Below are 15,397 nucleotides of genomic sequence, written 5' to 3'. Positions count from 1 at the left end.
ATGACCATAAACTCTCTCAGTAAAAAAAAAAAAAAAAAAAAGATAATAAAGGAAGAGACAGAAACTCCATATAATTGGAAAAGGGATGTTAACAGATAAAATCCAGGAATTAAACTATCTAACGGAGTTTTCCCTATGGTTAAGTGTTCAGATATTATGCCAACAATCTAAGTCATAAAGAAAACCATCTGTAATACTGAGAAACTGCACTTGTTTGTTCTCTAGGCACAGTGTAATAAACCAGAACTGAATTGAATATCTCCAACATTACCACAAATACTTGGGAATTAAAGACTTTTCTGTCTCACAGCTCATTTAGGGATAGTAAAAAACTGGAACCTGGAGATCTTCAGAGCAAGAGTAAGATAAACCAGGACCAGCAGGGCTGGAGCTTTGAGAGCTAAGGAAAGTTCCCAGCAGTTGAGGGCGCCCGGCACAGAGGCTGGGGCTGCTGTGAGAAGCTGGTCATTGCCCTACCCCCACCAGACGGAACAGGAAGAGAAGGAAGAGCAGGTGAAGGGCACCCCCACAGCCAGGTGCAGTTCACCTATCAGTGGGCGGTGGGGAATGAGCTGGGCGGCTCTGGGCATCTGCTGCCCCCAGACCTCTCTGTGTGGTCAGTGGCGAACAGTGGAGAAGTTGCTCGCGCGGGGTGCAGCCTGCATGGTCAGGAGAACTGGAGGTCCCTTTGGCTGCCAAGGCTGCCAGGTGTGCGGCATGGCCAGGAAAGGGTACAGGGGCCCAAGCATGGGGGCGGCCTGGTTGGCTCCAAGAAGATGGAGCTAAAGTCTCTTCGCCTGAGAATGTTCAGGCCAGTAGTTTGGACGTTAAGACCCGAGGCAGGACGGAGCCTGGAGGCCCCCGGTGGCCAGGAGATCCACCGCCCGGGGGCTTTCAGACCCTTGGGCTGCAATGTTCTAGAGTGCCGCCAGGTGGCGGTAGAACGCAGCAAACGTCGATCTCAGTCCGGGTTCTCCACCTGGGTGTCTGGTGCTTCCTTCTGTGTCTTCGTTTTCCGTGGAGAAAAATACAACAGAACTCTGTAAGTTGACCATCCGAGGGACTGCAACAAACTGGTCAAAATATGGAGATGGTCAACACAGGGAGTCAGGCCTACTGTACTGATAATACATGTGGTGCATGTGAAGTCTCTGAAAATTAGGTCCGCTCAAGGAGGTGGTCAATGTAGTGAGGTGGTCAACTATAGAGGTTCTACCATGTATTATATCGTACTTAGTAACAAAGTCCCAGTCGTCACTTCTAAAACTACATGTGTAGCTGTAATTCCAGTGACTCAGAAGGCCAGGGTGGGAGGATTGAGCCTATGAGTTCAAGACCAGCCTGAGCAACACAGGGAGACCCTGTCTCTTTAAAAAAAAAAAAAAAAAAAAGCATATGACATTTATGTGGAATAAAGTGAATTTGTACCTGGGATAGTTCACCTGCAGTGACCTGATGGACCCTCTTCTGGGACGGCTCTGTATGCTGATAGTCTGGGCACTTCTCCTTGTACCTCTGTGCTTCTGAAAAATCTTGTGCAAACCAAATCATTGTAAAGAGTTTGGGGCAATCGATGTTTAAAGCACAGTGTAAATAATTCTAAAGGTGACTCTCCCCTGTTATTTGATCCCTTCTTTTCTTTGGCCAATTGACTTGGCAGGACATAGGTTCTTCTGTGCCAGTTCCCAGGCTGAATACCTTGGACTTGAAGAGAAGGCTTGTGTGGGTGTCCAGTGCCCACCCCAGGTTCAGTTCCCTCTGGAGCATTGCACTGGGTCTGGTTAGGTGAAGCCCAATCCACCATGTACCAAGGGACAGGCTAACCCTGGGCTAGCCTGAGAGCTTCTGTGGGGTGGGGCTGGGGTACCTGGAGGTTTGGGTCCAGGGAGGGAGACTTAGGCCCTTTGGAGCAGCCTCCAGGGATCTGAACCCAAACAGAACCAGATCAAAGTCTAGCAAGGGTTTGGAAGTGACTTGGATCCTCCAAGAGATGAATTAAATCAAGTGGACCCACTCCTAACACCACCTCATCTCAGTCTCTTACCTAGGGTCAAACTCTAGCCACAGAAATTTCTCCCCTAACTAGGAGTTCCCCTGATCAATGTTTTAGAGCAGAGGTGTCCAACGTGCAGCACTCCCACCTGAGACTGCATGTGGATTTTTTGAGGCCTGTTTTTCTTCTTTTTTTTTTTTTTTTTTGTAGAGACAGAATCTCACTTTATCACCTTTGGTAGACCTCCAACTCCTGGGCTTAGGCAATTCTCTTGCCTCAGCCTCCTGAGTACAGTAGCTGGGACCACAGGCGCCCGCCACAATGCCTGGCTATGTTTTGTTGCAGTTTAGCCGAGGCAAGTTTGAACCTGCTACCCTTGGTATATGGGGCCGGCGCCCTACCCACTGAGCCACAGGCACTGCTCTGAGGCCTGTTTTTCTTATCTGTGCTATCAGATATCTGGAAAAGTATGCACTGATTTTTTTCTTTTACTCATCAGCCATCATTAGTGTTTATGTATTTAATGTGCAGCCCAAGGCAACTCTTCCTCTTCCAGTTTGCAGAAGGTAAAGTAAAAGTAAAAGTAAAAAGGTTGGGCACCCCTGGCTTAGAGCTCCCAAATCACTGTTCACTCCTCTGATGAGTATTCTTAGTGTCTACCCAGGGGTGAGGTGCAATATATACATGTTACTCTAGATGGGAAATTAAATTTCAGGATTCCAGTTTCCTTTTTTTTTTTTTTTTTGTTGAGACAGAGCCTCAAGCTGGTCCCCTGGGCAGAGTGCTGTGGCATTACAGCTCACAGCAACCTCCAATTCCTGGGCTCAAGCGAGTCTCCTGCCTCCGCCTCCCAAGTAGCTGGGACCACAGGCGCCCGCCACAACGCCCGGCTATTTTTTGGTTGCAGCCGTCATTGTTGTTTGGCAGGTCCGGGCTGGGGATTCGAACCCGCCACCTTAGGTGTACGTGGCTGGCGCCTTAGCCGGTTGACCTATAGGTGCCGAGCCGGATTCCAGTTTCCTAATGCCAACCACTACCCTTTTCCTTTTGTAAATCTAAGATTCTGCGAAGGGTATTAGCTTAATGTGTCTGCTTTGTGTCTGTTGCCAAATCCCACAAAAGCTTGTTACAGTTTTTTGTGGGTTTGGAACAAGAAAAAGCCACATGGAAAAAAACATGTCTATGTATGTTGACGGCACTGTTATTGCTTAATGTACTTTGATTCATTTGATAAGTTTCTTTCATGGTTTAGTACAGAAAACAAATTATCTTCCTTGAAAAATTGCTAAGTCATCTTTGTCAGATAAGGAGAGGGATATAACCTACCAGGTTTCCCTTTTTGCCTTGGCTTCCAGGAAGCTTGGAGCTAATTGTAATGATTAGTAATGATTACATCAGTCTGGATGGTGTCCCTTCTACTATTATTCTTTAAATTTTCTTTTCTTTCTTTTTTTTTTTTTTGAGACAGAGTTTCACTTTGTCACCATCGGAAGAATGCTTTTGTGTTATAGCTCACAGCAACCTCAAACTCTTGGGCTCATGTGATCCTCTTGCCTCAGCCTCCTGAGTAGGTTGGGAATACAGGCCCCCACCACAATGCCCAGGTATTTTTAGAGATGGTATCTCGCTCTTGCTCAGGCTGGTCTTGAACTCCTGAGCGCAGGTGATCTACCTGCCTCAGGCTCTCAGACTGCTAGGATTACAGGCATGAGGAACCTGGCCTCTGTTCCTATTCCTTTTTGAAAGCAGGCAGATCTGCTTCTGGGACTTATTCAGTGAAAAGTTATAAATAAAAATGATCCCTAAAGGAGATCAATTTATGCCACCCCCAGATTTTTAAAATCTGAATATGGTATGAATTGATTCAAAGATATGCAGAGGGTGACAGTGAATCCCTGAGAAACAGTGAGAGGAAGCCTATTGTACCTTCTTCCCAGCTCAGCCCTGGGCTGCGGCACTGTTGTGTGTCCTGAGGGCAAGAGAGAATGTCAGTGTTCACCTTGGAGTTTTGTTTTTATTTGATTTATGAGGTGGTACCCTTAAGGAAGGCCAGGACAACTTTGTTGTCACATAGATAGCCTGTGGCTACAGAAACACCCAGATCTGGGTTCTTGTGTGGCTTCTTCTGACTTGAGAAAGTAGCTGAATCTGTATGGGCCTAAAATAGTCTCCTTGTCCATAAAGAGAGGGATGGTGGCCAGGAAAGTGACATGGAATGAGATATTTATCCAACTCTAAGGAGGGGTGGTTTTTACATTTAAAAACCAGAGTAGATGTCAGGGCGCGGTGACTCTCACCTGTAATTCTAGCACTCTGGGAGGCCTAGGTGGCTGGATTGCTTGAGCTCAGGAGCTCAAGACCAGAATCAGTTTAGAATATTTATAACTTTGCCCCAGTTCTGAAGAAGAATAAGACCCGTCTCTACTAAAAAGAGAAAAAACTGCTAGACATTGTGGTGGGCACCTGTAGTCCCAGCCACTTGGGAGACTAAGACAAAAAGAGTTCGAGGTTGCTGTGAGCTATGAGTAAGATTCTGTCTCAAAAAAAAAGAAAGTAAGAAAAAATTGGAGAATTGGGCGGCGCCTGTGGTTCAAGGAGTAGGGCGCCAGCCCCATATACCTGAGGTGGTGGGTTCAAAGCCGGCCCGGCCAAAAACTACAACAACAACAAAATCGGAGAAGTGCAGAATAAGCTGACAGTGCAGTTCTTTTATTTTGATCAAATAAATAAGCAAAACAGTGGGGTTTTTTGGGGGGGGGTTTTGAGATCGTCTCACTATGTCACCCTCGCTAGAGTCTCATGGCATCACAGCTCACAGCAACCTCCAACTCCTGGGCTTAAGTGATTCTCCTGCCTCCGCCTCCCAAGTAGCTGGGACTACCGGCGCCTGCCACAACTCCCAACTATTTTTTGGTTATAGTTGTCATTCTTGTTTGGCGGCCAGGGCTGGGTTCAAACCTGCTGGCTCTGGTGTGTGGCTAGAGCCTTAGCTGCCTGAACTATGGGCACCCAGCGAAACAGTGTATTATAATAAATACCCAGTGCTGCTAGCAGTAGAGGAAGTGGGCTTTCTCAAAAGTGCTCACAGGGGCTTGGTGCCCATACAGTGGTTACAGCGTCAGCCACATACACGGAGGCTGGTGGGTTGGAACCCAGCCTGGGCCAGCTAAACAACAATGACAACTGCAACAAAAAATAGCTGGGCGTTGTGGCAGGCGCCTATAATCCCAGCTACTTGGGAGGCTGAGGCAAGAGAATCAGTGAAGCCCAAGACTTTGAGGTTGCTATGAGCTATGACACCACGGCACTCTACTGAGGGCAACATAAAGACTCTGTCTCAAAAAAAAAAAAAAAGTGCTCACAAGGAAAATTAATCCCACCTTTTAGAAAGCCACTTGGAGAGTTTTGTACTGAGAGTTTTTAGAATATTTATAACTTTGCCCCAGAAATTCTATTCCAAGACTCTATGCTATGAAAATCCATTATATGGAAAAATTTCTTTGCAGAAGGATGTTCATGGGAGGCTGTTTGTTATTTAAAATGGAATCAGTACAAATGTTTGATAGCAGAGGGAAGTATTTACAAAATGGAAGAGGATACATTATTAAAAATAACGCTCTGGCTCGGCGCCTGTGGCTCAAGCGGCTAAGGCGCCAGCCACATACATAAGGTGGAGGGTTCGAATCCCCAGCCCGGGCCCGCCAAACAACAATGACGGCTGCAACCAAAAAAATGGCCGGGTGTGTGGCGGGCGCCTGTGGTCCCAGCTACTTGGGAAGCTGAGGCAAGAGACTCGCTTGAGCCCAGGAGTTGGAGGTTGCTGTGAGCGTGATGCCATGGCACTCTGCCCAGGGGGATAGCTTGAGGCTCCGTCTCAAAAAAAAAAAAAAAAAAAAAAACTACATGTACCCAATCATCCTGTCATTTTTAGGTATGTAGTGGTACATATAAACAAGACTTCAAGGAAATACACAGAATGCCATGGTGGTTGTATTAGGGTCATAATAAAACTTTTGGTTTTGCTTTTTTAACCTTTATTTTTCAAACTCATAATGCTATATTTTCTAATTAAAAAAATATGTAGTTTTCTTTTTTTAAAGGACCCCAAAAGAAAATGGAGGCGTGATTAGCTATGATTCCCAGGTTTTAAGATTCAGATTAGTAGCCGGATTGAGAGGAAGCTGGGCCTGAGACACACGCAGTATTAACGAGGCTTCCAGAGCCACCATCACCCACCACCCCTCCCCATTCTCAAAGGCAGCAACGGAGGTCCTGGGGGACCTGGTGCCATTTTCAAAATTTCAGAAGCCGCATTGGCACTGCCATGCTGATATAAATAATGCCTCACCCTGTTTTCAAGCACAGACTTCCTAAGGGGAGAGACACCAGGGAGGAAGAGTCCCTCTCTGACCAGGAGCACCTCTCTGAATCATGCTGACCTGTCCCTGTCATAGCTTTTAGGCACATTGGGTAAAAATCATTCCCCAGCCAAGCACTGATATTCCCACCCTTTCTCCCTGGTGCCTGGAGAAAGAAGGACCTCACAGAGAGGCGGTCATCTGGGACCCCTCCAGGTCACACCCACGCCCAGGAAAGCCGAGCAAAGAGGGTGGAAACATTTGCTCAAAGTCTTCTGTGTCCCAAGTGGGAACCTAGGTAGAAAGGGACTTCCTCTCAGGAGAGGCCATCTGCCCCCTTCTGCAAGACAGAGGCCTCATCTTAGGGCTCTGGGAGGCCAAGGCGGGTGGACTGCCTGAGGTCAGGAGTTTGAGACCAGCCTGAGCAAGAGTGAGACCTTATCTGTAAAACTAGTCAGGTGTCGCGTGCTTCCAGCTACTTGAGAAGCTGAGGCAAGAGAATCACTGAACCCAAGAATTTGAGGTTGCTGTGAGCTATGACACCAGAGCACTCTACTGAGGGTGGCATAGTGAGACTGCCTCAGAAAAAAGGGCTTCACAGGGCACAGTCTGTTCATCTCCATAAGGCTTCAGGGGCCCTCAAACCTGGCTATGCATCAGAACCACCAGGAAACTTGTCAAAAGTGTCCAGACTTAAGCCAGACTCCTTAAGCTTCCAGTTCTAGGTCCTGGGTGGGGTCTGGGGGTTTTGTTTTTTTTTCTAATCTGGAGGTGATTCTGATGCCTCACAGGCTTAAGAACAGCTGTGTGAAGTTCTCTGAGTGTTCTGATGGGTCAGGTAGGGGCGTGAGTGGGGAACTTTTTATTTCCTCATTTATTAATGTGAGTGAGCAGTTTTCACCTCAAAGCAGCCAGGTGAACACTCACCTCCCGCTTCCAGGCCTCAGAGGTGCTCTCTGAGGGACTCCATAGTGCAATCCTGAGGCTCTGCTCAGTCACCCCCAGCTCATCTCAAATCACTCACAATTCTGGGCCACCTTCCGGGCCACCTCTCAGCCAGTCCCTCCAGCTCCCCTGGGGTGTGACTTGGCCTCTGGGTGGGCACTGCCCAACTGAGGCCCCTCCTCCCTGCCCTGATGTCAAGAGACTGGCGGTGTCAGTACTCAGTGGGAGCATCCGGGTGTGGTGTGTCACTCATCCTTTTTTCTGGCTATCAAAGGTGCAGATAATTAATAAGAAGCTGGATCTTAGCAACGTCCAGTCCAAGTGTGGCTCAAAGGATAATATCAAACACGTCCCAGGAGGCGGCAGTGTGAGTACCTTCACACGTTCCCTGCACCGTGCTGTGGTTTGATTTTTTTTAAGAACTGGCATGAGTACATATACTTGCGAGACATTGCACAGAATAAATCCTTCTCAGGCTCAAGATCTACCCGTGTCCCCAGACAAATGTAGCCGATGTTCAAATCCCCACACTGCCTTGTCCCCCGAACCTTCTTCCTGCCCCATGTTCAGGAGGGCTGTCCCCAGCCTGCACAGGCCACGTAGGTAGAATGGGGAATGGGCTGGATCCTCCCTCAAGCCCCTGTGTGACCAGGGCTTAATACACGCCATGGTCTCCCTCATGCTCAGCCCTGCCCCAGAAGCCCCACAGCCCACTAGAATTTGGACTGAAGGTGGTAGCATCCTGAGACTGGGCTATCACCCCCTCCCCTGTCACCCGGGCAGGTTCCCATTGAGTGGTCCACAGTGGACAGTGGCCTGTTAGTTCTGATGAGTGGACATGAAGGTCTTATTGTCCTGCCCAAGGCCTTGAGTCCACCCTCTGCTCAGTTGTGTCTCCTCCATGTCAAAGGGAAGAGCCGATTCTGAAGGCTCTCGGCTCATGTTTAAAACTGGCTCCATCCTCTGGCAGAGGCTCTGAAGCAGAGCCAAACAAAGTGTGATGGGTTACTCTGCCTGCAGTCGAGGTGGACAGAGAAATACAGCTTCTGGCCCTGTTAAATTTGGCTTCCTCCAAATGTCCCTGGGGATGGCCTGCAGCCTCAGGGGAGTGTCCCTGTGAGATCTGGGACTCGGATCCTCACTTCTCACCTACCCACTTGATGGACTTTAGGGGCTCCCTCATCCTTCTAGCTGGTCCCCATCCACTAGCCGGGCTCAGGTTCACTTCTGTATCTGACAGCCCCGTGACTCCCCAGCTCTCTTGGTCAGCCCCAGCCATAGGCAAACTTTCAACGCCCCAGGGAGCTGCAGACCCTGGAGGTCCCCCCGGGGTCCTTGGTTTCTGAACACAGGTGCTGGGCCGCTGGCAGTGCCCTGTGGCTACGGCAGCCCTGGGTGCTCTCTCCGCATCCAGCCAGAGGGTTTATTCTTGCAATGTGCTGCTGCCTCCTGCCCGAGCCCTGGGTCCCAGCTTTTGCCTCTGAGCCCCCTGCAGCCCGGAGAATGGAGCGCTTGCCCTGCGGCTGCTGCATGGAGCTTTAACAATGCTTCTTTGCCAGTGTCCGCTGAGTGTCTCCTCTGTCCCTCACACCTCGCTCCTCTGTCTCCACGTGTCTCTCAAGAGAGCAGCAGTGTGTGTCCCCCACCCCACCGGCCTCCTATGCTTCCTGTGCAGGTTGCCGTTTTCAGCCATTTCAGTTTTGACTCCTGGTTGGCTGGCTTCCTCACCAATGTCAGTGCGGCCAGAGAAAGAAAAACACCGGCTTTCTGGTTTAACTCCTGTCTGGGGGCTGGCAGAAGGTTGTGCCTCTGAGGCTGTGGGGTCTGGTTCCAGGGGCTGCAGATGGCAGGTGCAAGAGAGCCGAGTGGCCCTATCCCTTTCGCAAGGGATAGCCGATGCCCAGAGAGCTGCAGTCTCCAGAACACTCAGGGAGTTCCTCAGAGCCTCTGCTGTGTCCTGCACTGTGCTGACCTGTGGGCCGTGACCTGCTAGAGAGCCATGAGATACCCCAGGAAGGGGTATGGGTGGGGCTCCATCCTCTACTGGAGGTCACTGTTTGTTGGCAGTGGAGCCTTCCAGGGAAGCTCTTCTCCTCCCTAGTGAATAGTTGTCGGGGTCACCTGCACATTCTCCTATTTGATGTGGGGGAGCGCTGGATCTGCCCCACTCCCAGTCTGGAGGTGACATCCCAGCAGGTAGGCCCTGCCTCATTTGGACCCCATGCCTCCTGGCTGAGCTCAGGCTCCTCTGCAGGGTTGCTGGCCCCTCCCTGAGTTCAGAACCACCTGGCTCCCACCTTTATCGTTTCTTCCCCAGCAGCCCTACCTTGGCCTTCCTTACCAGTGACCTCGTCCAGGCCAGAGGGAAGAGGCGGTGATGCCTCTGTCTTGCTGGCACTTCCTACTTCCTCCCAGCCCAGCATAGCCCAGCCCTTGCCCTCCTGCAGGCACAGGTCATCATATCCCATGGGCCAGCCCAGCTGTCAACTCTCCATCGATAAGCTAACACCAAGGTGACTTTAAAATAATTAGGAATTGGGTGGCGCCTGTGGCTCAAAGGAGTAAGGCACGGCCCCATATGCCAGAGGGCGTGGGTTCAAACCCAGCCCCAGCCAAAAAAAAAAAAAACAAAAATTAGGAATTTTTCCAGTTCAGACCTAATCAGAAGACTTTCTTTTCTTCTGTGGCCTTGATAAACCCCTCCTGAGACTCAAGGCCGTCTCCTGGATGACTCCAGGCCAAGAAGCCAACTGGCCTCCACCCATGAGGTCGGTCCCTGCGGAGGCCCCATGGTGACCCAGGCCCCTTACAGCCATGGCTTTGTGGAGACTTGCCTAAAGGAGACCCAGCTGCCTCTGTGGTGTCCCATGGGGTGCACCTTTAGGGGAACACGCAGCTCAGGGGCCGTCATTCCTGGAGCTGTTGAGCCCTAGAGCCCTCCGGCCTCCCTGCATCACGTTTGCCCGAGCTGCTGAGACACTGTTGGTGTCTGCTGTGCTGGCCGCCCGGCCTGGGTGGGGCTTTGTTCCTTGGGTAAAGACTGAAACGTCCAGGATGCCACGTGCACAGGTGCCAGCTGGCTCTTCCTCCGAGTCACTGAACTGCTCTGGGTCCTGCCTGGTGACCTGTCATTGCTGTGGTGGGGGTACAGGGATCTGTGAAATCTTCTCTGTTACCAAGCCCCCCATCAATCCTCACACATCCCTCTCCTCCCTAGAAGACACAACTCTCTTTTCTACAGAGATTTTTCAAATGCTGCGTACGATAATCACATTGACCACTTCTTCCTGTGTGTCTGAGTGTGATCTGTCAATTTCACGCCAGGAAAGGGAGTGACTTCTTTACACTTAAGTGTTTGCTAAACAAATGGCTTGGGCCCTGCACAATGACAAAGTGTCCCTGTTTTCTCCTGAAAGAGTTTTGTTCTGCAGGGATTGAAGACACTCCATCCCACAGTTACTTTGTGAAGACCCAGCTCCCTTGGGACAGGGTTGGCAGAATTTCAGGACCACATTTTTCCACCCTGACGAGGGTGTGTTTCTCATGGCAGACAGGAACCACTGTCCAAGCAGGGCCTGGGCTTACACAGCTGTTTTTCATTGTGTTACACCCATAATAAAATAATCCCATTTTATTCTCTTTGTCTCTCCATCTGCCTCTCTCTCTCTCTCTCTTTTATCCTCTTTTACCTCCAGGTGCAAATAGTCTACAAACCAGTTGACCTGAGCAAGGTGACTTCCAAGTGTGGCTCATTAGGCAACATTCACCATAAACCAGGTAGTCCTTGTGGGAGGCAAGGGTTCGGACAGAAAGGTGCTGGGGGGAGGGTGGCAGAGGACAGGACTGTCAGGCAGTGCCTGCTGAGGTGACCGGGAGAGGTTTGTCAGGTGGACCATCAAGGACAGGTTGAGTATGGACCTTGCTGGAGCCTGGGGTGGGGAGTGTGGCCTCCTCAGCTCGCTCCCAAGTAGGACCATGCTGGCCGAATGAGATGAGAGAGGCCTTGTTCTAACCCCTAACTCATGGCTCTCCAAGTGGGCCCTGAAGGCCTGCTATGTGGGTGTCCCGACTTGGTCCCCAGCCACCATAAGGGACATCAGCTCTATCAACTACATCCTGGAGCCCCTGGGCCACTGGTATCCTCTGCTGTGACTACGTCTAAACAGAAAATGACGTTCTTGGGGGCACCCATGTCTCACTGTGTAGAAGTCAGTGCTATCCACACATCTTCCGTGACAACCAAAATAGTCCACATCCGTGCTGTCCAGTATGGGAGCTATGAGTCATATGTGCCTATTGAGCACTTGAATTGGGGCTAATGCAGTTGAGGAACTTAACCAGTTTTATTTAGTTAAAATTAAAGTACCACATATGGCTCATAGCTACCATATTGGACAGCACAGGTGTTGATTCTGACTCCCACCCGGAGTCCAGAGCAGGGACTTCTGTGTGAGGCCCTGTTCAGCACCAAGGCCTTGGCCATCAGAAGCTCAGTCTACAATGTTTCATTTTTTGACTCTACTGAACACCATCTCTCCCAGAGAAAACTATTCCACAACTGGTGCGGCCAGCCCAGCCCACCGTGAGCCACTTTCTTCATCCTTCCCAAGAAAGAACATGGCCATCTCTTCCTCCCAATGGGCTCCCATGCTTAGGCATAGCATCAAGGGCCATGGAGGGAGAAAGGGTCAGGGGCTTTCCTTTTGAGTGTGCATTTTGCCTTGTTTAATTCTGTGGCCTTGATAGCCCCCTCCTGAGACTCTAGTTTATCCAGATCATAACTCATGGGGTTATGCTATAAGTTATTAATATCAAAAGACTCCATTGCCTTTCTGTCCTTGTGGGTCTATGTCACCTCCATCTCATTCCTAGCTGGCTATGAGAGGAGGAATGTGGGAGGGGTTAGGGGATCAATAAATTCTGCCTTGATTCCTCCTCCTCAAAAAATAAAAGACTCCATTTGCTGGAAAACAACCACTTGAGAATGTAGAATAATTTCTCCCAGACTGAACTGCCATTTATCTTCAAAATATCTCAAGAGGGAAGTTTTCAGAATAGATACATTGATGCCCACCCTTCATTAGGGAGATAAGCAAACTTGTTCTCAAGCCCTTTGCAAGGATTTAATTGTATCCACAACACATTGTAAATGAAGGAGCATCTCACTTGGTCTCTATTTGGAATCAATCGTTCAAGCCCTCAAACATGAATGTTCTATCACTGTCCTCCTCTCCAGAGCAGGGGCACCTGCCCTACTTTTCCCCAACTCACAGCAGCCCACTTTGCTCTGTAGACATAATTTAACATACGCTGAGTCCGCTAAACCACAGAGGAACATGGCAAGATGCTCTTGTGTGTGTTGTGTTCCAGGAGGTGGCCAAGTGGAAGTAAAATCTGAGAAGCTGGACTTCAAGGATAGAGTCCAGTCGAAGATCGGGTCCCTGGATAATATCACCCACGTCCCTGGCGGAGGGAATAAAAAGGTGAAGGGGCCAGGGCCGGGAGGAGGCTGCATGTGGATACACATGTCAATCAAGTCATATGGACAAAGGCTGGCACAGTTTTCCGAAAGAGGAAAGGAAGGATCCTGCATTGACAGGCTTGATGTGGTTCTCAGCACACCCAGGGCAGTCCGGACCTTAACTGCCCATCCTTATCACCTGGGAGTTTTAGTAGAGTTGATGCCTGGGCCCCGCCAGGAGAATCTGACCACCTGGTCTCAGGTGCTACTAAGTAGCCGGCATTAAGGCTGCCAGGGGATTCTTTAGTGCAGTCAAAAGTGAAAGCTCCTGTCCTACGTCTTGTGGTTTGTAAAACACTCAACACAGGGAAGTAGCATCCCCAGATTCAGCCCCTGTGAAGCAAGAACAAGTCATGGGCACATAACCCAACTTTCTAAATGGGTTACGAGGCAGTCCGAGGAAAACAGTGATGTTGGAATCCAGATTTCAGCAAAGCCTCTGCCTGCCTGTCAAAAAGTTGTCCACTTGGAGGCTGGTAGGCCTCCATGTTCTGGTAGTTTCTAGAGCCTCCAGGACTTGGCTGTAGGTGTCTGTCTGCTGTGAGGGTAAGGGGCACAAGAGTGTGGGTGGCCCTGAGTGAGCTACCTCTGGGCCCAGCACAGGATGGAGGCTTGCGTCTGGCTTTCTCTCTTCTGCATAAGCACCCCAAGCGCCCTGTGGGTTTCCCACCCACACCCACTCTGAAGTTCTGGGAGTGGCTCACTTTCCAGCCCTTACTGCCTCCCAGCAGCGGACTGGAGAGTGTTAGAGGGAGAGGGGATGTCCCAGATAGGTGTAGAATCTGAGACCAAATCCAGCGTGAGAAAGTGTGCTGCCTGAGGTGGCCCAGTGGGGGAGGGGGGGAGCTATAGTCAGCCCGTCTTGCCACCACACCATGCTGGGTGGCAGCTGGGAGTCCCCTGCCCTGGCCTGTGCCCATGCCTCCCTGCTTGTCCAGCAGCCCCCTCCCTGCCTCTGGCTCTGATTCTAGATAGCACATCCTGTCCAGCAGTGTAGTTTCATGGAGAAGCACCTGCTGCTGGGGCCTAAAGCAGACACTGCAGACTGAACCTCAGACAGACCTCACATCAAAGGCCGAGGGGAGTAGAGGGGGCTGGCCCTGAGGTGATGACCTTGCATTCTCTGGCTCCCCATGGTGTCCCTTCTGGATTCCTGGACCTCAAGGTGAAACTAAAGTTTGTCATGCTTCTGCAGACACAAGGTACAGGAATACCTCTCAGTGCCCCGGGGTCACTATCAAAAGGAGGAAAACAAAGGGAGACCAGGAGGCTGCCTGCTTCAAAGGTCATGGGGGCAGGGCCTAGTTATCTGGGAAAGTAGAGAAGATTCTCTGCAAAAGCCCGCGTTTCTCTGCTGTTTCCATCCCCTACTTCACCCTTAAAGGTTAAGGCAGGGCCTCCCAGCCTTGGGGACTGACTCTACCCCTGCGGAGTCTGATTAAGTCTGGATAAAGCCTGGGTGTTGGTGAGTCCCTGGATGAAGACAGGCCTCTGCTAGTTCTGGAAGCTTCTCTGTGCTGGTGAAAAGCTCTGAGCTTAATTCTGCTTGAAGTGTGACTTGGGCAAAATCTATAAGCCCTCCTTGCCTTGGTTTCTCCTTCAGCAAAATTGGGTGAAAGTACTTTAGCTACACCCCAGAGTGCCTGTTACACCCAAAACAGTTCTGGAAGCTTCCTGGTACATTGTAGTCTTCTAAGAATATGAGTCAGAATCAAATCTAAGTCTAAAGCTTCTTGGTTCCTTCTGTGGTCTCTAACTCATCTCTGCGATGGCTTAGAAAATGCAGAGGACTTTCTTCTGGTCCTAGAAAAGCCTTCTCAGATTTAGTCCCCTATATTCCTAATGTGATGTAATCCCAGCTACTTGGTAGGCTGAGGTGGGAGGTTCATTTGAGCCCAGGAGTTCAAAATCAACCTGGGTAACCTGGGTAATAAAGAACTCATCTGTAAATGAATGAATGAGTGAATGAATTCAGGTTTCACTGAACCATGTTTTCCAGCACACCTGCCAGTGCTGCCCACACTAGCTACCACCTCCAAATTCTTTATCAGTTCTGGGCAAAGGGGAAGAATGTATGTGGCTTGCAGCTGGGCACCAGTGGGGCCATCCCTTCACCTTCTCCTGCTTCTCCTTCAACACTTCGATTTGTAGGCTCGGCACCTATAGCACAGTGGTTATGGTGCCGGCCACATACACTGAGGCAGGCGGGTTTGAATCTGGCCAAAGCCAGCTAAGCAACAATGACAACTGCGCTAGGGCATCAGCCACATACACCAGAGCTGGAAGGTTCAAATCTAGCCTGGGCCTGCCAAACAATGATAACTATAACCAAAAAATAGCCAGGCATTGTGGTGGGCGCCTGTAGTCCCAGCTACTTAGAAGGCCAAGGCAAGAGAATCACTTAAGCCCAGGAGTTTGAGGTTGCTGTGAGCTGTGACACCACAGCACTCTACCCAGGGTGACATAATGAGACTGTCAAAAAAAACCCAAAAAAACCCAGCCTAAATATCCATCACAGCGGAGTAGATAAACTTGGTATAGCTGCTATATGGAAATAGGGAGCACAGGAGGCTCCCTGCA

At 50.0% G+C, this 15,397-nt stretch overlaps 1 protein-coding gene across 8 annotated transcripts in view; it reads left to right on the top strand.

Moving 5' to 3' along the window:
* The window catches only part of MAPT (microtubule associated protein tau), a 52,021-nt gene that overhangs the window by 35,964 nt on the left and 660 nt on the right, over positions 1-15,397 (top strand). For 5 of the 8 annotated variants that reach the window (XM_012802938.2, XM_012802936.2, XM_012802935.2 and 2 more), the window contains 3 exons: positions 7,571-7,663; positions 10,992-11,073; positions 12,667-12,779. In XM_012802938.2, the coding sequence (XP_012658392.1) occupies positions 7,571-7,663; positions 10,992-11,073; positions 12,667-12,779 (288 nt within the window). The remainder of the gene's footprint in view (positions 1-7,570; positions 7,664-10,991; positions 11,074-12,666; positions 12,780-15,397) is intronic. The other 3 variants (XM_012802940.2, XM_012802939.2, XM_012802937.2) reach the window with 1 other exon arrangement.

Source organism: Otolemur garnettii, unplaced genomic scaffold, assembly GCF_000181295.1.
Source record: "Otolemur garnettii isolate 467f Iridium unplaced genomic scaffold, OtoGar3 scaffold00018, whole genome shotgun sequence".
Lineage (NCBI taxonomy): Eukaryota > Metazoa > Chordata > Mammalia > Primates > Galagidae > Otolemur > Otolemur garnettii.
This window is presented reverse-complemented; position numbering and strand designations above follow the sequence as displayed.